The 24,443-nt window shown below is 29.3% G+C and overlaps 2 protein-coding genes across 5 annotated transcripts; both read right to left on the bottom strand.

Annotated features, from left to right (window-relative positions):
* Positions 1 to 302: 302 nt before the first annotated feature.
* On the bottom strand, positions 303 to 4,838 carry LOC110633783 (G-type lectin S-receptor-like serine/threonine-protein kinase RKS1). Of its 4 annotated transcripts, none has more exons than XM_021782543.2 (8): positions 4,728 to 4,838; positions 3,041 to 4,384; positions 2,814 to 2,948; positions 2,475 to 2,668; positions 2,115 to 2,325; positions 1,759 to 1,996; positions 1,505 to 1,655; positions 303 to 671 (listed from the first exon to the last, which is right to left on the bottom strand). In XM_021782543.2, the coding sequence occupies exons 2-8, from the start codon at positions 4,326 to 4,328 to the stop codon at positions 366 to 368; spliced, it is 2,523 nt and encodes an 840-aa protein (XP_021638235.2). In that variant the 5' UTR covers positions 4,329 to 4,384; positions 4,728 to 4,838; the 3' UTR covers positions 303 to 365. The 4 variants fall into 4 exon arrangements, with proteins under 4 accessions (XP_021638235.2, XP_021638234.2, XP_021638236.2 ...); XM_021782542.2 differs by having other exon boundaries at positions 4,643 to 4,823; XM_021782545.2 differs by having other exon boundaries at positions 537 to 671; positions 1,484 to 1,655; positions 3,041 to 4,824.
* Positions 4,839 to 10,098: 5,260 nt separating this feature from the next.
* On the bottom strand, positions 10,099 to 23,524 carry LOC110665453 (oxysterol-binding protein-related protein 4C). Its single transcript, XM_058139548.1, has 7 exons — positions 23,307 to 23,524; positions 17,195 to 17,338; positions 15,714 to 15,959; positions 14,526 to 14,622; positions 11,039 to 11,324; positions 10,805 to 10,907; positions 10,099 to 10,434 (listed from the first exon to the last, which is right to left on the bottom strand). The coding sequence occupies exons 1-7, from the start codon at positions 23,307 to 23,309 to the stop codon at positions 10,180 to 10,182; spliced, it is 1,134 nt and encodes a 377-aa protein (XP_057995531.1). The 5' UTR covers positions 23,310 to 23,524; the 3' UTR covers positions 10,099 to 10,179.
* Between the last annotated feature and the right edge of the window lie 919 nt (positions 23,525 to 24,443).

Genomic DNA, 24,443 nt, shown 5'->3' with positions numbered 1-24,443 from the left:
TCTAAATTATTTTTAAAAAAATTACACATTAAAATTTAACTAAAATTTTTAATAATTATTTATAAATATATAAAAGTATTAATTATAATTAAATATTGTTATCAATAATTTTATAATATTTATTTGATAGTATACCGGTTGAAATCCTCTGCCTTCATCAGTTCTATGATCTGTCCGGATCTGAAAACTTGGCTACAACAGGTTAGAGGAATTTTTGTAAAACAAAATTAAAGTTTAGGAATTTTTTAATAATGAGTTGAAGTCAGAGGAAAGTGAATCACAGAGTAAAGTTTAGGGACGAGTTATAAAAATTAGTCTACAAATTTTATACTAAAAATTTGTTTATAACTAATGGAAGAATATATTTAGCGACATACAACCTCGGTAATTGTTTCCTCATCCACAGAATAAAATCCATCTCTTTTTGCAAATGAGCTAGAACTATTATAAGACTTTCTAAGAATGAATGCAGGCTGTCCTGGAGGAGGAAGAGTGGTTTCACTATTCAACATTAAAACAACTGCTGACATTGTTGGTCTGTCCAAGATATCTTCTTGCACACATAAGAGCCCAATCTGGATGCATCTCAATACTTCATGAGGAGGACATGACTCCCTTAGAGATGAATCAACTATCTCCAATGGTGTATTTTCTCTCCATGAATGCCATATCTATGCAATTCATAACATTATCATACAAAAGATGAACTGTATATCAGCATTGTTGTATAATAAGTTTGGAAGATAACGTATTAAAAGCATGTTCACTAATAAGTTATTCTAATGTTAGTTGTTCAGTAAACTTTGTTATTAATTTTCACTGTAATCACCAAATTTCAATTTATCATAATTCGATTACTGAACTTTAATTTTGTCACAATTAGGTTACTTCCACCTGATTCTAACAAGATTTCAATGAGAATGTTCGCATTTAGTTGTGTGCATCTATCCAATATACAGCTGATATATTATTTAAAATCATAGTGTCTTATCCAAAAACATGACAAGTTCTACCTAATATGGGATTTTTATTGCCTAGACTTGGTCCACCATGGACCCAAGACACAATATGTATTGTGGGACCCACTATAGATCCTACATGTTTGTATCTTGGGTCCATAATAGACTGGGTCTAGATAAGTATTTCTCTCTAATATCATGATGGGCTAGCTTCTTATTGATTGGGTGTATGCATTAAGTTATTTATTAAGAAAAATACATTAAGTGTAACTTAGCATTCTATAATGCTAAACATGACATGTAGACTAAAAATCAAATAACAAAAAATTTTAATTTCTCTGTTCCCTGCAGAAATTAACGTTAAATAGAATATCACATCAGATTTTTCCTGTGGAATTCTCTTTGGAATAAAGTAAACTAACTCTAATAAAATTAAAATTCAGAGACCAAATTATGGCAAATTGAAGTTCTATGATCATAATGAAAGTAAGTGTAAAATTCAATCATTATTAGAATAATTTTACCTATATACATCTTTAACTTACATGGCCTGTCATGCTCATATAAGAATCCTCTTGAAAATAGCTACTGTTCTTCTTCCCTGTAATGATCTCTAATAATATGACTCCGAAACTAAAGACATCAGATTTTGTTGAAAATTTTCCAAACATCACATATTCTGGTGACATATAGCCACTGCATATGAAAGACAATGAAAATAGTCATGAATGCAAGAAAAAAGGTATTATTAGCATTGATTCTTTATTTGTCTCCCTCCTGGCAATGTAGATATACTTACAATGTTCCAACTATTTTGTTAGTCTTTTCTTGAATTTGGTCACCCTTGAAGATTCTAGCTAGGCCAAAATCTGAAATTTTTGGGTTCATTTCTGCATCCAATAGAATGTTGCTTGTTTTTAAATCTCTATGGATAATACTTAACCTTGAATCTTGGTGAATATATAAGATCCCGCGAGCAATTCCAACAATAATATCAAACCGTTTTCTCCAATCTAGAATTGCCCTTTTTGTTTCATCTAAAAAAACACAGAGGGAAAAAAATATTTGATTTGAATTAGTGTTTTGATTCTGTAGCCTGTCTTATTGTTCAAACAGTTTCAACTAACTAGTGGAACACAATGCGCTAGGACTTACCAAAAAGAAATGAGTCCAAGCTTTTGTTTGGCAAGTATTCATAAACTAGCATTGGTTCTTCTCCCTGAATGCAGCATCCTATGAGCTTCACCAGATTCTTGTGCTGAAGTTTTGCGATCAACATAACTTCATTTTTGAATTCTTCTATTCCTTGTTCTGAATTTTTAGATAGTCTTTTCACAGCCACCTCTTGTCCGTTTGATAGTTGACCCTACAATTTTTTATAAGAGTAAACATACTCTGAATAATCAATTTAAAACCAGTATCCTAATGCAGAATCTCACGATGACAGAGAAACTATAGCAAAAATTGATGAGAAGCCATTTGATTTGGAGACATTTGCACAAAAATTGTATATACCTTATAAACCAAGCCAAAACCACCTTGTCCAAGTCTTTTGGTTGGAGAGAAATTGTTCGTCGCAGCAAGTATTGTGCTGAGATTGAAAATTGTTATGTCTGGATGACTCATTCTACCTTCATTTGCCACCAAGGTATCGTTGGGGTATGCATCAGTGATTGTATGAAGCAATCTTTCATTCCATTTGTTCCTCGCTGTCCTCAAAAAAGAATAAAAAAATGAAACAAAATGCCTACTCTAAATTTCTTATGGAACAAAAACCTTTCCTTCATCAAACAATTCAGCAGTATAAATACTGATGGAAAGGCACAAATCAACATATTGAATCTCATTTCTTACCCCTTTTTCCCTTCTTCTTGAACCACAAATATGAAAATAAGATGATTATAAACCAGGATGAAACAACAGATGCTACAAAAATAGCCCAATTATATTTCCTCTCCAGAGAATCACTTGATTTTTGTGTGATTTCAGCTGTGGTAGTGGGAAAAATAATGTCATATTATTCCAACAAGTTGTAAGTTAAAAAATTAAAAAAATAAAAGTTAGAAGTGAGAGAACATTACCTAATTCAAGCGCATCAACACGAACATAAATATTATATCCTGCTTCCATATCAACCATTGTATCCATTAATTCACCATACCATGCCAAGCAACCAGTCCCTTTCTCAGGAATAGCTATGCTTGCATACGCAGAGCATGAACAATTCCTCCTGCATTCCAGTTCACAGTTCATAGGACTCATGTTCAAGCCCAACCAAACTGCAGCTGAAGTATCAGGAATCTTAACACTTGCTACTTCCACAAACCCTTCTCCATGCTTGCACATTGGAGATGATTCTTGCCGCTTCCTAACACATCCACTAGAAGCATCCATCAGAATATTCCAGTCCCTTAGAAACTTGGGTTCGTACCCAGGTAAACAATCACATTCAAATCTTTGAACATGCACAGGATCACACTTGCCAAAAGCACCACAATAACCATATGACTCACACCGATAATTAGGTGCTGAATAAAATTCCTTCCATTTCCCGTCACTTTCATGCCATGTTAGGTGCATAACCAATCCTGAATAATCCAACTTTATCCTTAGTATAACAGAATCATCAACGAGATCAAAGGTACTATATACCTCATCTTGATTGTTAACAAAAGTGAAGTTTCGCACATCCACGTACATTTTTATTGGCCACGGGGAGCTTCGCCAATACGGTTCTGTACCCCTGTAAAGAATGGCTTGTGGTGATCCATTTGGATTCAACCCAATGGAGTAATCTCCAATTCCAGGGTCATCTGCTGATCTCCATGATGTTAAGAAATTGTGAAAACCTGTCTTCCGGTTCATCCCAAGCTTCATTCCTGGTAGATGGGTATCTGTAGGATAATCAAAGCTTTGCCACACAACTCTTTTACTTCTTTCTTGGATCAAAACCAAGTTTCCTGAATCCAAAAGCTGAGCTACACAAGTGCCTGTCATTTCCACTGAAACATTTGTTGACCACACAAGAATTTTCTGTTTAAGGTTGCTATACAGAATGAGATTTCCATATTGGTTAATTGATAGAACTCCTGAGGAGCCATTGATTGGATCATTCCTATTTGCTACCCAAACGACAGTTTGCTCTCGAACTTTATAGTACCAGATTCCAAGATATCTATACCTGGACCTTCCGGGGCTAAAAAATCCTAAAGCAAAATTCTTTCCCTTGGAGATTAAAAGATTACCATCTTGAATAGTTTGGTTTACAGTTATGGTATCTTTGGAAGAACAAACAGTAAAGTGGAGGATTAGGAAAAAAGATTGCAGAAACAACTTCTGAGAATCCATACCGTTTCTACTGCTCATCATTGAACAAACTGAAACTTAAATGGGAATTTGGTCATACATTCGATTCACAAAAGTCCCTATCCAAATCAAAATCAAGGGGAGATGAATGAATAGCAGAGGCAGAGTAATAATAAAATCAATAATTTAAATTAACAATAAACAAGCAAAGGTACAATGTTAGCGTAAAAGTTTAGGGTTTTATATGCTTTGCAAGCAAAAAACAAAGGAACAGAAACCATCATTCATTATTAATGCCCTGAGAGAATTCATTCGAGCATTTCATCGAATGCATGGAATTCATTCCGTGAGATCCAAAACAACGAAAGTTCACATACATTAGTTCCCTTCCCCTGTGGCGTGCGGGAACGTGAAAGACAAGTTATTTGAAATTATCAAAAAGGATCAATGAAGAAGACGCACATAGCTAGTCTTCTACGGTTGCTGACGAAGAAGAAAGGAAGACTGGAAAAATCCCAGTCATTTCCCTTCGTTATCTTGATTCAAATTTTCAGACCCAACAACGAGAGGTCTCAATTTAGGGGTGTGCAAACGGTCGGTTCGGTTCCGAACCGAACCGAACCGATAAAATCGAAAATCGGAAATTAAAAATTTTAAAAATCGAATCGAATCGAACCGATAAATTTCGATTCGATTCGGTTTTAAACCGATCAAACCGAAATTTATAAAATTTCATATTTTTAACATTAAATCTAAATAATAAAAACATAAAAAAAAAAAAAAAAAAAAAAAAAAAAAAAAAAAATCTTTCGGTTCGTCTTTTTTTTTTTTTCGGTTTCGGTTCAATTCATTTGATTTTTTTTTTTTATAATCAAAATTATAAATCGAATCGAACCGATTAAATTTTAAAAAAAAACGATATTAAAAATTAATCGATTCGATCTTTTTTAGACTAGGTCTCATAATCCGTGGTGGACCGGCACCCTAATATTTTAGAAAAACACTATAAATATTATATTAATATTAAAATTTAAAAATATTTTTTTATTATTATTAAAAATATATTTTATCATTATAGCTGATAATTTTACTTATTTATTTAAAAAAATTATTCAATATATTCATTGCATATATATTATTTATCCGAATAATATGAGTTGAATTTTTTAAAATTAAAAATAATTAATTTTTTTAAATGAGCATTATTTTTTAATACGTATTCAATAATTAGCCATTGATTTAGCGTTGGGTGCTAAGCTTAGGGAATATATGAGTGGCTGAAATTGGCCAGTCAATTTAATTTGCTTTAGATAATTATTGAATGTGATAAATATTATATATTTATTAAAGCTAAGTTTTAAAAAAAGACTTTTTAAGAGTGTACCATATAAACTAATAAGAACACTTAAGAAGTTATTATGTGACACCTCATTTTATTTTTATTTTTTAATTTAATTATATATAAAAAAATTTGTTTATTCTATTGAATATTAATTTTTATCTAAATATTTTTAAGTTTTAATTATTAAAATTTTAACTCAATTATTAAAATTCAAAATTTTTTAATACAATATTTTAAAAATTTTAAAATTTTCTTAAGTTTATAAATTTAACATTATAAGACTATATCCATCATAATATATACCCATAAAATCAATTACATTTTAATATATATATATATATATATATTAAAAATTTATTTAGAAAAATTAAAAATATATTTTAAAAACATTTCTTATATTTAAAATATAAGAATTTTAATAATGATATTTCAAAAATTATGAAGTGGCACATATATATATATATTTTCTATTTTATATATCCTTTTATTGGTATATGTCAAACAATTTAAAGAATAATAAAAAATAATAATTAATTGATTTATTTATTTATTAAATTAAAATAGTATTATAATTAATTAAAATTTTATAATATAACTAAAAATATAAAATATTATAATATATATATATATATATTAAATTATTTTATTAAATAAAATAGTAAATAATCTATATAACGAAGAGGCAAAATGACTAATTTAGTTTTGATGAGAGAGGATTAAAAGAAAAGTTAAAAAATTAAAAGATGTGAAAGGAGTCAAAATGTTATTATAAATCGAATTATTATAATTTTAACAGACGTTCATTTTCATTACACTGAGTTATTTGTGTGCTTATCTATATTTAGGGGTGAGCATTTGGTTCAAACCGAATTAAATCGAATTGAACCGAATTAAATTATAAAAATTGAATCGTAAATTTTAGAAACCGAATCGAACCAAAATGAGTGAAAAACCGAATCGAATCAAATCGTTCTATTTCGGTTCGGTTCGGTTTAAACCGATCGGTTTGATTTTTTATTGATTTTTTAATTTAGATTTGATTTTCAAGTTATTTGGTTTAATTTTAACTTTGGTTTGAACCTAATAACCATTAATCAATGAAATTAAACAATTAATATTTATATAATTAAATATAATTCATAAATTTTTCATAAAAATAAATCAATTCAAAAATCGATTCGGTTCGATTTAGTTTGATTTGACTATATAAATTACTATTCGGTTCGGTTCGGTTTAACCGATTTTTTCTTTTCAAAACCGAACCGAACCAAAATAACCAAAATTTTTATAATGTAAAACCGAACCGAATCGATTGAATTTTAAAACCAAACCGATTGAACCGAATTGACTTGGTTCGGTTTGATTTTTCAGTTTGAACCGAATTCTGCTCTGCCTTGTCTACATTAAAAAAAAAAAAAAAAAAAAAAAAAAAAAAAACCACAAGCTTATGGTAGGTAGAGAAACCACGACATGGACGTGTGAATGAAATAAGGGATGACTTGTACTCAGAAAAAAACACAGCCTGATTGTGTTCTATGGCAAGGCACCACAGCTTGGCTGTCGTGCGTGATTCAAAAGAATTTTATGTTGAAAAAGGAATACGGGCAGGCCGTGTTCCAAGGTAGTCAACCACAGCCTGGCCGTCGTGCATGCGAAACCAAAAAAAATATGATTGTTAAGATGAACGATCATGATTGTTGGTACAATCAGACGTTTCTCTGCTATTTTAAATTGTTTTAAACTTCTCATAATTGATTTTAACTCTATATAAACATCAGAAGTTGTTCAAAATTAGCATAATAACTTCTGTCTTCTTAAAAATTCTCTCATTTTCAATTCATACATTAGTTCTTCAAGTTATTATGCAATTATTTTGTATCCTAGAGGTATATTGCCTAAATCCTCCAACAATATAGTGAAAGCAATTAATATTTTAAAGATAGTGTTTCTTCATATCTCAAAGTAAAAAATTCTGCCCACTGCCATAACAATAAATTGATGGTTGTTGCTATGGTTAATTGTCTTGTTACTTCACCTAGTGCTCTTAAATATTAATTGGCTGATGTGAGCAACCTTCAAACAAATTAAGAGATTTGTGTTGTTCACATTTAGCATAAAGCTAATTATTGCGAATTAATTACCTTCATTTGTTATTTGGGTTGTTATATTTTCTCCTTTGAAGATAGTAAAGATAATTAATACTTTAAAGATAGTGATTCTTTATATCTCAAAGTAAAGAATTTTCAGACTGTCATAACAATAGATCGATGGTTGTAGCTATGGTTAATTGTTTTGTTGCTTCACCTAGTGCTCTTAAATCTTTGCTGGCTTATGTGAGAAACCTTGAAACAAAATTGAGAGGTTTGTGTTGTTCATATTTAGCATAAAGTTAATTATTGTGAATTAATTAGCTTCCTTTGCTTCTTTTCTTGATTTGGTTTCTTATATTTTCTGTTTTCGTCTACGGGATTTTCTTCCTTAGTATAATGTTACAAATAAAAATTTTGATGTAATAAACTCGCTTTTTTTTTTTTTATAAAAAGGAAAATTTATATTTAGAAGTACCATGGAACTTTTTTTTTCTTTTTGGAGAAATAAGATGGATTTCGTAAGCAATCAAGAAGAAGAAATTACATCCAAGAAAAGTGAAGAAGCAACATTAGATGGAAGCTCTTCCATCTAAATCTGCTCATCAATGGAAACCAGGGCACTCTTAGCTAAGTAATGTGCCAACAAATTTGCATTCCTGCACACAAACTAAAAGCTGAAACACAAGGCGGATTGTGCAATAGGCAGTTCTTCAACAAAAAGGCCATGGATAGGAGATTGAGCATTACAACCATTCAAAGCTCGGATTGTGTTGAGGCTATCACTTTCCACCTGTAGATTTGTTAACCCAGGTAAGATATATAACAAGCTTAAGACCATACTTAGAGCTTGTTTGATTCTATGTCTATAACTGTTTGTGTTCGGGCTTGTGTGTCTTAATGTGTCCATGTCTATGTTATTACCTGTTTCTATTAGTATCTATGTTTGTGTCTACATCTATGTCTAGTGTATGCCTGTATGTGTCTGTCATATAAATAATATGAGTCAATGACAAGGCAAAATAATATAATAAGAGAGGGTAATTTTATTATATGATGTTAAGTTTGAAATTCATTTGTAGATTCTATCAGTTTTGATGGAATTTAGTTTAGTTATAATAAATTTTATGGAATTGGTTATTAAGAATTCCAAATGAATTTTAATTTAAACAAAACACTCAAATTTTAGATTTACAAATGAATTTCACAAAAATTTATAAAATTAATTTATACTAAATAGAACCTTAGAGCTTTTTTTCATCTATTAATAGCTGATTTGATTTGATTTTTTATTTAAAATATATTACTATTTTAAAATTTATTAATTACAAAAGTTTTGTCCTTCAAGTTAATTTTCTATATCAATAAATTATTTAAAATTATAAGAAATACTAAATAAATATAAAATTATTATAAATAATAATTAAGCTAATTATAATGTTCATTCTTATTGATAAAAGATATGGATATATACATAAAAAATTATATTTTTAATTCTTATATATATTTTATAGTAAATTAATAATTATATATTTATTTCAATAAAAAATAAATAATATGATATGTGCATTTATTAGTAATTTTACATATAAACAGGAATAGTTAAAAACAATTTTATCAAACATTTATAATATATCAGTTATAATCAACTACTACCAACCATCAATTGTATTCAATGGCTAATATCTTTTTTGGCAACAACTTTTAATGTAACATTTAGTATTTTGACCTTGCTATCAACTGTATTTAACATCTAAGGTCCTGTTTAATAACAGTTTTTAAGGGAGAGTTTAGTATTTTAATGCTAGTCAAAACATTACCTTTAGAGGTTAAGGGAATAAGGCAACAACTTTTAATGTAACTTTTAGTATGTTGACCATGCTATTAACTGTATTCAACATCAATGGCCCTGTTCGATAACAGTTTTTAAGGAAGAGTTTAATATTTTAATATTAGTCAAAACATTACCTTTTAGAGGTTAAGGGAATGGCTATGAAATATTACCCTCCTAGCACTTTTAGAGGTTGAGGGAGTGTAATATTTTTACATTTAACCGAGCCAAATCTACTTCCTGCTCCCACACTCTGAAGCATTACAACAAGAAATGCATTTGGAGACCTCTTAATTGAAGCAGCTGAAAGTATATATGATCTCTAGTAGGGAGGTAGAAGTAAATTCATAGGTGTAGAAAGTTAGTGTTTCTCTTTGGTTCATTTGATTCCAATCGATACTCAAATTGGGGACCATACAATTTCAGTATTACTAAGTTAAAACTCATTGATAAAGATTAGCATCTATCAAGAATTAATTACTAGATGGCCTTTTCAATGTAATGTTTGGTGTGCAAGAGTTGAAAGCTTAAATGATATCTTTCTATCTATATTGATTTTGATGCATGGGTACATCTTCAAATGTGAATTCCATTTTATATATATATATGATGTATATAATTAACAGAAAGATAATTTGTTGTGATTAAAGAAAGTCAAAGGGGGACAACAATGGGAGCTGGTGGCACCCATGTGTGAATAGGTGAGCAGTCCCAACCACCTTCCTTGGTAAACGATAAATTGAAATGTTTAGGAACCCAAGTTTGTCCTCTTGAATTCCTGTCTTTCACAAGTTCTCTCTGTTTTTCCTCAACAGCTTTCTTTACTTCCCTTGCTTTCTCCCAGTTTTTGCTCTGTATCCCTTCACTAACTGCACTCCACACTGCAGCTGATTCGCTTGGCAAAACTCCCTATTTAAACAAAATCAGCTCAAAATCAGGTATATATCTGAACAAAAGTCATTCATGATGTTCTTGCACCAAAATAATCAGTGACCTTGTTAAGAAACATTACAACCTGCAGTAAACTGACATTTTTTGCAGCTTAGTTTGCACTACTTTCATGCTTTATAGCCCAAATTTTCATGATTTTCTGACACGACTTGCGATGGGTTGCTCATTTTTTTTCTTGTAAATCCATTTGGCTTGGTGTTTTTTACAGCCTAATTTAGCTTGAATACTCAATTAGAAAATGAGTAAACTCCTCGGCTCCAAGGTCTCAAATTCCAGTTGGAGCCAAATAAACTAAAAAAGAAAAAGTGTTAAAGCAATGTTGAGGTACCTGAGGATCGTTAACTGCTGGAGTTTTCAGCCCTGAGATTACTTCTTTTGCATTGTAAATAGCTCTCTCTTTCCCATTATTGGTGTCCTTCACTGTCACAATGCTGCATTTCAAAATTAGCAAGGAAAGCTCACATCATCAATTATCAGCGAAACCATTTTGATGAAATAATTAAAAGATGAAGCAGGGAAAAAAAAGAACATACTTTCTAATGTAAAATAGATGAATATATACCTGTTCCAATGTCCCTTAACCTCATAAAGAGTCTTCATAGAAGAGGATTGGTAGATCCTTCCTTTAATGGAATGGTGTCCTCTGTGTCCTAAGAAAGAATTGGTTGAGTAACATAGCTCAGCTTCAAGGCCAGTCTCCTGACAGTGGATCTTAACATTGCCAACCCAATCAAGACCAGGCGGTAGAAATTTAATCAACAAACTTGGTGCATTCATCACATAAGTTTCTCCATGATTTAGGAACTTAAGCTGCTTTCTTCCATGCACTTCAGCTTCCACTTTAATCCCTATAATATTTGGAATTTTTTTTTTGGCAAAAGTCATCTCTGCAGTTTTGTTTTAGTACATTGGAAAATTTTTAAAGGGATGAGAGCATAGTAGAAGATAGAACAAGATTTTCTTTTGGGAAAATTACAATTTAGTGCCCTATGCTTTCTCACTTTTTTCAATTCAAGAATTGAAAAAAATTTCGTGACAAATCGAGTATTGAACTATTACATTGTTAACACTTTGGGGATTCAGTGGCTAACGCCATTAACTGTGCTAACGTGGCATGCAGACGTCAGTGTGCCCTAATGATGTGGTTTGACATCATCATGCCATGTCAGACATGATACTATGTCAAACATGACACATCAACATCATGTAAGCACACTTAACAGCGTTAGCCACTTTTTTTCTCGATTTGCTAACAGCGATATAATTCAATACTCGATTTATCATGAAACATTCTTTAATTCTTGAATTTAAAAAAGTGCAAAAATAAAGGATACTAAATTGTACTTTTCCCTTTTCTTTTTCTTCTTTTACTTATCATTGAATTATAAGATAAGATATACGTCATAATAAATTTAGAAGAAGAGAAAATCAAAATACACTTTCACAGCAATTTAACTGAACAATTAACCTATGAAAAAACCAGAAATCACTGAAACTTATAATAACCTAACAAGAAAGAAACTCTTAAGAAAATGGATCAAATTTAATTCACTCCCAGAAGCTAATTGAGGGGGAGGAGTGCCTAAAACTTTAAAAGGAGTACAATATCCCTATCCCAAAACAAAGTGAATATTAACACACTTCTCACATTTAGGACTAAACACTTAGAGCATAAAACACTTATAAAGGCCCAATATCGATTGGAAAGGAGAAAGGAGTGCCAAAGGCTTTATAAGGGGACATTAACCCTATCCCAAACTGTGTGAGATATTAACATAAGCATATTGAGAATGTATATTCACTATAAAAAAAAAAAAAAGATTAGCAACCAACTAAATCGGTTGCTAATCCATTAAAATTGATTGCTAATCAATTTAGCAAGCAATTCAGTCGATTGCAATGATACTGGTTACAAATAGCAATTGATAGCCAAATTAGTTGCAAATAGCAATTGTTAATCAAATTGGTTGCTAAATTAATTGAATTTAAAAAAATAAAACTTTTGATAAAAAAAACTATCAATTACTGGTAGCAACTGAGTTAGCAACCGAAGCATAATCAATTACAAAAATTTTGGTGTCTTTAATTTTGTAATTTTATAACTATTTTGTAAATCGGTTGCTATTTAGAACTAATTTAGCAATTGAAAAGTTGGTTGCTAATTTACAAAAAAAAAAAAATTTCAAATAATAAATAAAAAATTTAAATAAATAAATTTTTCAAAAAATTACTAAAATAATAAATTATTATTGAAAAATTAGTACTAAAAAATTAATATAAAAATATTATAAAAAGATTATTAATAATAACTATTATAAAAAATATTAACAAAATTAAATATAAAAAGATATTCATAAGATAAATTACTAAAAAAATTACATATATATATATATATATATATATATATATATATATATATATATATATATATATATATATAACAAAAAATTACAAACATTAATATTACAAATAATTTAGTAACAAAAAATATATTTGTACGAAAATTTTTATTTTATACCAAAAAATAAATTAAATAAAAAAATGAGAAAAAAAAGACGATGAAAAAGAAAAAAGATGATAAAGAAAATAGATGAGAGAGAAAATGATGATGAAGAAAATAGATGGGAAATAAAAAAGATGATGAAGAAAATAGATGAGAAAAAATAATGAGAAAGGAAAATAGATGAAGAAAATATGTTAGAATGGAAAAGGTGATGAATAAAATATATGAGAATAAAAAAGATGATGAAGAAAATGAGAGAAAGAAAAGAAAGAAAAAAAAAAGAGTAGTGGGGAAAGAAAATGGGCAATAATTTATATAAGTTAAATTAGCAACCGATTTTAGCAATTTTTGCAACTAATTATTTTGATTTCAATTGGTTGCAAAAATCAATTGTTATTAGTAACCAATTCACAAATCAGTTGCAAATTTAAATTAAAAAAAAGGTGAAAATTTTTTAGGGGGAAAAATCAGTTTTAAAGATTAGTTGTTATTAGCAACCTATTCGCAAATTGCTTGCAAATCAAAAGAAAAAAAAATTGGGTGAAATTTTTTTGGAGGGAAAAAATTAATTGAAAATTAATTTACTAATAGCAACTGATTTTAATTAGTTTTAAAAATAGGCTGCTGTTAGCAACCAATTCACAGAATTGGTTGCAAATGAAAAAAAGAAAACAAAAAATTAGGAGGGAATTTTTTTTTTTGGAGGGAGGAATCGGTTGCAAAATTATCGATTTTAATCAGTTGTAAAAATCGGTTGCTATTAACAACAAATTCACAATTCAGTTGCAAATAAAAAAAATAAATAAATAATTAGTGAGAATTTTTTGGGGGAAAAATTTAACAAGGGATTTGCAATTTGTTACAAAAATCAGTTACTGTTAGCAACCAACAAAGAGTCAATTGTAAATATCAACCGATTTACCTAACTTTAGTGCTAATTAAAATAATTCTTTAATTTAGCAATCAACTCCTTAAATTGGTTGCTATTAGCAATCAATTTTAAAATCGATTGCGATTAGTAACAAATTTTAGCAACTGATTTTAAAATCGGCTACTAATTGTATATTTAAGATTTTTCTAATATCGATTAGCAACTGATTTAGCAACCAATTATAAATGGGTTGCTAATAGCAACTGATTTTATCAACTAATAATAAATCGATTGTTAATTATAATCAATTTAGCAATCGATTCTTGAATTAATTACTAAATTTTTAAAAATTAACTATTTTACTAAAAAAAACCGAATAACAAATCAGTTATAAAATTGGCTACCAATAGCAGCTGACTTCAGCTGTTGCAATAATTGGTTGCAAAACTTATTGTCTTTTGTAGTGATTTAATGGCTATTATATATATATATATATATATATATATATATATATATATATATATATATTTTTTAACGTTTATTGCACTTTGTTAAATGTTAGAAATAGTATAATAACAAAAATGGATAGTGGGTGAAAACCTTATGGCATAGAGAAGAAACCAAGCTTTAGTGTGGAAATAGTAGTGCCCTTATTATAGTAAGAAGCTGAAATACCGTAGAATTTAGGAACTATATTGTGGCACCAAATTATCTCAATGTTTTCTTTCTCATCCGTTGCATGCAGTGCAGAAACTGGCGGGTGATGTGAAACCTGCAAGCATGAAACAACAAAGTTTTAAATAATCTAATATTTGATGCAACTTGAAAATTAAAATAAACAAAATTAGTTTCTTCCATGTGAATTGGATCTTTAACCATTTTAGGAACTCCTATAAATGGAGAATCTAATTCAAAATTTCAACATAACAATAACAATAACAACTAAGCTTTAATCCTAAATTAGTTGAGTTCGGTATATAAATCCTTTTTTGTCATTCAGCTCCGTTGAACACAAAATCCGCATTAATATTCAAAGTTTGCAAATAATTTGACACTACTTCCCGCCATGTCATTTTAGCTAGGTCTCCCCCCTTCCCCTTTTCCTTCCTTCTCTTACTAACTTGTCACATTTTCGTATTTGATTAACTTAATTCAAAGTATAGTAATATGTGTCTAAAGTTAGGATAATTAAGTCTTGAATCATTAAATAGATGTGGATTCCTCTCTTTTTTTTATTTGCAAAGAGAGAATTCCATATCACTAGTGTGCTGCTAAATTAATTTTGTTTTTTTTTTGGTACATCAGAACACTAAATAATCTTCACACAGGGAGATAGCTCTCCTGTTCATAAATCCTCTATCCAACCCAGCAATGTAGATTCCTCTCTTAATTATGAGAAAATTTATATGTTGCACTCACGAGTTCAAGCCACAGAAATAGTCTTCTACAAAGCAGAGATAAGACTACTCACGTCAACCAGAGCTCACAAATGTGAAATATTTCGTCCACCTTTTTCTTCTCTTATACTACTCCAACCCTAATCTACGTTGCAACTTAAGATTTATATTGTAATTTTACAATTTATGTTGCAATTGATTAAATCTTGATGAAAATCACCAAAGACTTTCATACAATTAAATTTGTCAGCTCTTTTTTGCTAATCAAAATATTGTCATTTATGGGCTTTTCACTTTGTTTATTGAGAAATTCTTGCCGAGATCAGGTTTATTATGAATTCAAAACACAATTAAGTGAGATCCATATATTTAATAAATAGGTCCCATTATACATTTTGTGTCTTAGATCCCAGTAAGAAAATCCTTATTTATTTACTTAAGTGTTAACTAACTAAAGAGCAAGTACCTGCTCTAGCAGAACATTGAGGCTTCCCTTAGAGACATGATGAGTCTCTCCAAGAATAGGGTTATAAGGTACACAACCGAAGTCAGTAGGACGACCAAGAGAAATGCTCCATGCCACTACAGATATAAATCTTTCTTGTGAGTTCTCTGCACTGTTGATCTTGTGCAGCAAATCTTTACCCACAGCATACACAGATTCACCATAACATTGGAGTTGTGACTTTGGAATGTTGAAAAGTGGTGGCAGCTGAACTTGGATATATGCAAAAAATCAATATAATGTCAGGCTCATCTCAGCAACCAAGGGCACAATTAGAATTTTATTTTTTAGTAGCAATGTTATGTTGAAGTGAACACGAATTTAGTTGAAGATTTGAAGCATAGGGTTAAAATCTTCTCATGATTGTGCATTTAAAGTTTGGTTAAAGTTAGTTGGATTATCATTTATGACATGGGACTTTTTTGTGCCTATAAATAGCTAAGTTTCTTCAAGGTCTTGGACATGGGAAGTGACTTGAGATGAAAGTTAGAATTCCCATCCAGGTAGAGAAAATAATAGAGTGTGAAAGTGTTATACTCAAGGCATTAATATGATTCAAAGTATGATGGATCTTGTACATCAGAAACAATCATACTTTTATTGTTCTCTTGTTAAAATTAATAAAAGCTTATCTAGAATATGTTTTCTGTTCTAAAAAATTTGTCCAAATTTTCTAACATGTTATATAAAATTTACTTGAAAAATGGATAATCACTCTTATTGTCTATATATTTTGAAGGGTATATTAAAAAAATATCATATCAGAGTATAGTTAAGTAAGGATTTTTTTAAGAGCGTCAAATGCTCTAAAAAATTTATTGTATTTATGAAAAAAAATAAGTAGTTTTAATATTTGATATTATTTATATCAAGATAAAAAATATAAACTATTTTTGAAGGGTAATGTCAAAATATTTATGTTTCATGTTCATTTCGCGAAAAATAATTTATATATAAAAAATATTTTTTTATAAAAATATTTTTTTATTATTTAGTTACAATATTAAACTAATAGTATGTGTTTATATTATATGTGTATAAGTATTTTCATATTTTAATAAGAGAAAGTCATTTTTCTTAAAAATGATTTAATTTTTTTATTAAAAAAATATTTTTTATAAAATAAATAGAATCTTAGTGTTTATCATATATATATATATATATATATATATATATATATATATATATTAAAATCCTTAAAACTCAGTTTCCTTTAAAAATTTTTGAAGTATAAACAGAAATTAAAAAAAAAAAAAAACTTATTTCCATCCCAAAAATGCTTAAAATTTAACTTCTGTAAAAATTTAATAACTGATATGATTATATTAGAAACATTTTACATGGATGTCGTATCAAAAATATGATTGGAATTTCACTAAAATTTAATAAATCGAAATTTAGCGAATGAATGGGTGAAATTAAGCTAAATTTTTTATACTTGCCTGAAAGTTTGTGAGATCTGATCCTGGCCGTACATTTTTAAATAGACTTAAAATCCGTCGAACGAGATTAGGTGGTTGATAAACATCGGAGTCTCCCTCTAGCGATGTCGGCTTCGTGAGGACAACCTGCGTCTCGTCCGTAACCTGCGAAACACAATAACAAAAACCTACCAAAGTCAACCTTTTGTCCTCATAATATAACAAAACAAGTGCCCTCGTTCACATTTGAATTTAATAAAAAAAAAATTCGTGACACTGAACTTTTAAAAATTCTATAATATATCTTAATTCCTGTAACATAAAATTAATTTATTCTTAAAATTTAAAAATTAAAAAGTGTGAATTTTAATTACGTTGATATGTCGATTTTTTTACTAAAATTTAAAGGATATATTAATTTCATTTTATAATTATAAAATATTTGAAAATTTTAGGATGCCTTGAGATTTTTTTTAATAAAATTTAAGAGTTAACTTATATATTATACTGTTAAGATATGTGCCATAAATAGCTAGGATATGTGTATCTATAGCGATTGTGTAAATATATTTAGATGCTAGAATCGTGGCTATACTTACATATTTAATTAGGATTGTATTTCCTATTTAGTTGTCCTATACAGATTATAAATTGACACCATTGACTTGAGAGAATAATCAAGCTCTTCAATCATTCTCAATATTCTTCTTCTGTTCTATTTTCTCACATGGTATCAGAGCTCTCGGTGGGGCTGATTTGAAATATGAAATAAAGTCCTCATAGGGAGAAACTTTCCCTCTTTTTCCGATCAACTGCTCATATGGCTCAATCTGGTGAAAATGGTATTCTTCCATTATCTGATAGAAAGGATCGGGCGTCAGATTCTATCCTATTAACTGGAGCTGATTACAAGGAGTATTTACAATATCAAACAGCCAAACAACAATTCTGGTAATTCCTTTACTTGTCTAACACAGTCTTCGCTCACTGGTCCATGGATCCTAGACTCTGGTACTTCTAATCATATATCTGGTAACAAAAGTCTTTTCTTATCTCTAGTTTCTCCTCCGGTTTTGTCTAAAGTTACTGTGGCTAATGGTTCACAAACTTTAGTTAAGGACATAGGAGAAGTAAAAATCTTTCCATCTATTCCTTTAACCACAGTTTTGTTCACTCCAGAATTCCCATATAATTTAATCTCCATTAGTAAATTGACTAAAAATCTCAATTGTTCTGTCACCTTTATAGCTGACTCTATTGTTATGCAGGACCGGAGTATAGGGAAGATGATTGGAGTAGGATGTGAGTCACAAGGGTTGTACCATCTTTCTACTTCAAATTCTCCAGTTGCTCTTGCCTTTACCACTTCCACTAATCTTTTTTACAATCGTCTGGGTCATCCGAGTCTTGCCAAATTGTAAAAATTAGTTCCTAGTCTTTCTAGTTTATCTTCTTTTGAATGTGAGTCCTGTCAACTTGGGAAACAAAGTCGTGTTTCCTTTCCCAAGCTAGTCAATAATAGGGCTAAGTCCATGTTTGAAATTGTTCATTCAAACATTTGGGGTCCAAGTCGTATCAGTACAGATTTAAGATCTCATTATTTTGTTACTTTTGTTGATGATTATTCTCGTTGCACTTTGTTATTTTTAATGAAGACTCGTTCAGAATTATTCTCTATATTTCAAAAATTCTCTACTGAAATACGTAATCAATTTGGTGTTTCTATTAAAATATTTCATAGTGACAATGCAAAAGAATATTTGTCTACTCCCTTTACTCATTTCTTATCTTCTCAGGGTATTACTCACAAAACTTTCTGTGCTTATACCCCTCAACAAAATGGGGTTGCCAAATGAAAGAATCGTCATCAGTTGAGACTGCTCGCACTTTACTAATTCACCATAATGTTCCACTTCATTTTTGGGAAGATGTTATTCTTACTGCTTGTTACTTAATTAACCGAATGTCTTCTTCTGTTTTGCAGAATCGGAGTCCTCATTCCATTTTGTTTCCCGACCAAGATGCTCATTAGTTGTCCCTGCGTGTATTTGGTTGTATTTGTTTTGTTCATGATCACACTTCTGACAAAGATAAACTTCAGCCCAAATCAATAAAATGTGTCTTTTTGGGATATTCTAGACTTCAAAAAGGTTACAAATACTACAATCCACTTACAAATAAATACTTTGTGTCAGCTGATGTAACCTTCTTTGAAACATCTCCCTATTTTTCCTCCAACACTGCATCCAAGGTTTTTATTCCCACCGCCTTACCAGTTCTTACTCTTCCCCCACCAATCAGTCCACCACCTCTACACGTCTACTCACGTCATCCTCATCATCCCACTAACACCATTGATGCTCCTTTGCTTGATACATATACAACACCGAATCCTGATGACTCTAGCTCTCCTTCATCTTCACCTATTCTGATCTCGCCTTCAATAGACGATGCTACTCCTCCCATTGCCATCTGAAAAGGTATTCATTCGTCTTGAAATCCTCATCTTGTTTATAATTTTGTGAGTTATCATCGTTTGTCTCCTTCCTACTATGCTTTTATTGCCACTTTGTCAAATGTATATGTATCTAAAACTGTTAAAGAAGCTTTGGAACATCCAGCATGGTATAATGCAATGGTTGAAGAGATGACTGCTCTCCATAACAATGACACTTGGGATTTAGTGCCACTACCGAAGGGCAAATCTACTGTTGGCTGTCGATGCGTTTATATAGTTAAGGTGGGGCCTAATGGCCAGATTGATAGACTTAAAGCTCACCTTGTTGCAAAAGGCTATACTCAGATCTTTGGCCTAGATTACGGTGATACCGTCTCTCTTGTGGCTAAGATTGCCTCGATTCACTTTCTTATTTCCTTAGCTATCATCCATCACTGGCCACTTCATCAACTAGATATCAAAAATGCCTTTTTACATGGCAAGCTAGCTGAGGAAGTTTATATGGAGTAACCACCAGAGTTTGTTACTCAGAGGGAGTTTGGTTTGGTGTGTCGCCTACGACGTTCTTTATATGGCTTAAAACAATCTCTGAGAGCATGGTTTGGACTGTTCAGTACTGTAGTCCAATAGTTTGGAATGTCTCAAAGTGAAGCTGACCATTCAATATTTTTCCACCATAATGGCCATGATAAGTGCATTTATCTTGTTGTTTATGTTGATGACATTATTATTACAGGAAATGATCATGTTGGGATCTCAAAACTCAAACAACACTTGTCTAGTCATTTCAGACTTAGGATCTTGGGAAGCTAAAGTATTTCTTGGGGATCGAGGTGGCACAATCCAAGACAGGTATCGTCATTTCTCAAAGGAAATATGCTTTAGATATACTGACAGAGACGGGCATGTTAGACTGTAGACACGCAGATACTTCTATGGATCCAAATGTCAAACTTGTTCCTGGATAGGGGGAGCCATTAGAGGATCCTGGTAGATACCGGAGATTGGTTGGAAAACTCAATTATCTTACAATCACATGCCCAGAAATCTCATTTGCTGTAAGTGTGGTCAGTCAATTCCTTCAAGCACCATATAGTAGTCATTGGGATGCAGTTATTTAGATACTCAGATATATTAAAGGAGCTCCAGAACAAGGCCTATTATATGAAAACAGGGGTCATTCACAGATTATTGGTTACTCAAATGTAGATTGGGCAAGTTCTCCTTCAGACAGACGATCTACTTCAGGATATTGCATTATGACTGAAGGTAATTTGATTTCTTAGAAAAGTAAGAAGTAAGATGTGGTTGCTAGGTCAAGTGCAGAAACAGAATATTGAGCTATGGCTTTGACAACTTGTGAACTTATATGGTTGAAACAACTTCTCCAAGAGTTGAAGTATGGGGTATTAAACAAATGCAGCTAATCTGTGACAATCAAGCTGCACTTCACATTGCTTCTAATCTAGTGTTTCATGAGAGAATGAAATATATAGAGGTGGATTGTCATTTCATTAGACAAAAGATTGAATCTGGGTGTATTGCCACTAGCTTTGTTAGCTCAAATGACTAATTAGCAGATATCTTGACAAAATCTCTCAGAGGATCTCGGATTGAATATATTTATAACAAGCTTGGAGCATATGATTTGTACGCTCAAGCTTGAGGGGGAGTGTTAAGATATGTACCATAAATAGCTAGGATATGTGTATATGTAGTGATTATGTGAATATATTTAGGTGCTAGAATCGTGGCTATAATTACATATTTAATTAGGATTGTATTTCCTATTTAGTTGTCCTATACAGATTATAAATTGACACCATTGGCTTGAGGGAATAATCAAGCTCTTCAATCATTTTCAATATTCTTTTTCTGTTCATTTTCTCACATATGCCTAAAAAAACATTTGACGATAAAAGTTACTGAAATTTTAGGTAGTATTTTTTTTAATACAATAAAATCTCTTAAAATTAATTTAGTTTTTTAGACTTCATTTATTCTATAGAAAATAATTTTTATATGAAAATTATTTTTATGAAAATTATTTTGAAAAAAAAATATTTCTTATAAAATATTTTATATTATATAATTGAAAAGTTAAATTAATGGTATGCGTTTATATTATATATATATAAATAAAAAATACAACTTAATATCTTTATTTTTATAAAAAAATAAATTAGAATCGTGATTTTTTTATTAATAAAATGATTATTTTAATTTTCTGTAAGGAAAATGATCATCATGTTAAAATTCTTCACTAATGAATTCAAAACTATATAAGTTTAGTTTATTATTTTCTTAATTCATGTAATTTTAATATACATAATAATCTAATCTCCAAATTAATATTAAGATCTACTATTTATATTTGAGTAAAGTAAATTTTAAAAGAAAATATTCTATTAACATTAATATATCTAAATTTCAAAAAAAAAAGTAAAAAATTAAGTTATTTTTATTATAAATAAAAAATTAAATTATAATTTTTGTCATACATAAAAAATTAAATAATATTTAGACTCTTTTTTTAAAAATATCTTCCTTAATAATATTTTTTCATATTTTTTAGTATTTGGGACACTCAGAAAAAATAATTAATAAAAAATATTTTTCTGATCAAAATAAAACTAAATCATTTTTAAGAAAAATAACTTAAAAAAAAAGAAATTATTTTATTTTTTAAATTTTAATAATTTTATTAAAATGCGAAAACACTTTTTTTTTTATATATATATATATATATATATATATATAAACACATACTATTAATTTCATATTACAATTAAACAATAATATTCAAGTTATTTTTTATAAAGCAAAAGAAGCTTAATGACAAATACTTTCTTATGTATTAAAAATAGTTTTTCTTTAAAAGGAAGTTTAACTGTTTTTTCATTTACACTCTGTTTGAGAAATTTTTTAAGGAGAAAGGAAAATAAATAGTAAAAAATAAAAAATATTTTCGTTTTGTTATTTTTTTTGCTCTTGTTTGATAGAAAGAGAGGAAAATAAAGAGAAGAAAAATATTATGATAAATTTACAATTTTATCCTATGTATTTTTCAAAAAAAAAACTTTAGAAAAGGATAATTTTATAATTTTGATATATAAATATATTTTTATCTCATATTTTTATTATTTTTTCTAAATTAAAAAAAAATAACAAAAAAAAAATAAAAATTATTTTCATCCTCTTTTTATTATATCATCTTTTCTAAAGAGAAATGTCAATCATTCTTTATTTTTCTCCACTTAATTTCTTTCCCATCTATTTTTCACACATCCAAACAAGGGGTTAGTTGTCACACTTAATTTCCTTCCTCTCTATTTTCATTGACGTGTTAGTCACGCAAGCTTCTACCAGCAGCCTAAGCTTCTTCCAAAAAGAAGACGGCAAAAGCAAGATTCCCAGTTTCCCACTCAACCAAGGCAATGAAAAATAATTTGAGAAAACAAAATGAAAATTAAAAAATAAATCGCCGGAAGCTACTTTTAACTGTCAAAACAGCATTTTACACGCCGGAAAACAGCTACTTGGAAACGCAGAGAGGGAAATAATAACACGGAACGAAACGATTAAAAGGAAAACCGATTAGATCTCTAGAATTGAACACAAAATATATCAGTTTATATATATATATATGATAGAAAATGATTGATGTATACGTACCATATTGAAGAGACAAAGAAGCAAGAGGAGGAGGAGGCAGCGGCGGTTTGATTGTAGAGAGAGAAAGTACGCGGGGAGAGGTTTTTCTTTTATATACAATGGAATGCGAAAGAGGTATCGGTTTTTATAGGGAGACAACGGGAGGCGATGGCCGGCGATATAGATGACAGATAACTGTCCCCGTGGGAACCAAAACAAAATGGGAAACGATTGGCCAGTTCATGATATTTTTTGATATATTATTAAAATAATAATAAATATGATATGATATATTATTTTAAATGTAAATGACAGATAACTGTCCTCCGTACGAATCCAAACAAAATGGGAAACGATTTGCCCATCTCATAGTATATTTTTAATAAATATGAGACGAGATGCTTCTAATTAAGACTTAATAAATCATTTTTTATAGTTAAAAAAATTAAAATATTAATTTCATTGATTTGTTTAATGATAAAATATTAAAAATAATAATTGAATATTAAAAATTTTTTTATTCATGATATTCTCTAATTTCTTTTTTTTTTAATTTTATTTTAATTGAAAATGATAAATAATTTTTAATATTTAAAAAAGAAAAAATATATACTATTAAAAAAATAATATTTTATTATGTGAAGATTCATTACACCATAATTAGAAAGTGCAATAATTTATTTAGTCCAAATCTTAATTTAAGCTTATTTATTCTTTATTCCTTAGTCAATTCATTTAGTGTTTATCGAATTTCTTATTAATTAATATATTTAAAGCAAATATAATTATTGTTACAGGACATAATTTAAAATTTTTAAAAATAAAAGGTTTATATAATTATATTTTTTAAATTAGAATAATATTATAATTTAAATTAATACTTAAAATGATCGGAGATTAAAGAATAATCGGTTAACTAATATATTTTTTAAAATATGAAAATTAAAAAGTCAATTTTATTAAAGTAGGGTGAATAAATAATAATTTTTTTAAAATTTTATTATAAAATATAAATATTTAATTTTAATTAATTAAATATATAAAATAATACAATTAAAAATTTCCCTACAAAAAGCGTAGCTTGGGTTTGACGTCTTTTCTTTTTTGCTTTGAGAAGAATAAGGATGATTAAGAGCTTAATATCTTCGAAAAAAAAAT

The sequence above is a fragment of the Hevea brasiliensis genome, chromosome 17 (genome assembly GCF_030052815.1).
Source record: "Hevea brasiliensis isolate MT/VB/25A 57/8 chromosome 17, ASM3005281v1, whole genome shotgun sequence".
In the NCBI taxonomy this organism is placed as follows: domain Eukaryota; kingdom Viridiplantae; phylum Streptophyta; class Magnoliopsida; order Malpighiales; family Euphorbiaceae; genus Hevea; species Hevea brasiliensis.
Note: the sequence above shows the minus strand (reverse complement) of the source record. Positions and strands in the feature narration are given on the sequence as shown.

What these genes read in the sequence shown, in the direction of transcription:
- LOC110633783 (XM_021782543.2), bottom strand. Translation starts at nt 4,328, where the DNA reads ATGATGAGCAGTAGAAACGGTATGGATTCTCAGAAGTTGTTTCTGCAA. An exon ending in GTTTTGGCTTGGTTTATAAG is followed by an intron (nt 2,326 to 2,474) that starts GTATATACAATT and finishes AAAAAATTGTAG; the next exon opens with GGTCAACTATCAAACGGACA. An exon ending in AACAAAATAGTTGGAACATT is followed by an intron (nt 1,656 to 1,758) that starts GTAAGTATATCT and finishes TTTCATATGCAG; the next exon opens with TGGCTATATGTCACCAGAAT.
- LOC110665453 (XM_058139548.1), bottom strand. An exon ending in TCAATGTTCTGCTAGAGCAG is followed by an intron (nt 14,623 to 15,713) that starts GTACTTGCTCTT and finishes TCATGCTTGCAG; the next exon opens with GTTTCACATCACCCGCCAGT. An exon ending in CAGCAGTTAACGATCCTCAG is followed by an intron (nt 10,435 to 10,804) that starts GTACCTCAACAT and finishes TTGTTTAAATAG; the next exon opens with GGAGTTTTGCCAAGCGAATC.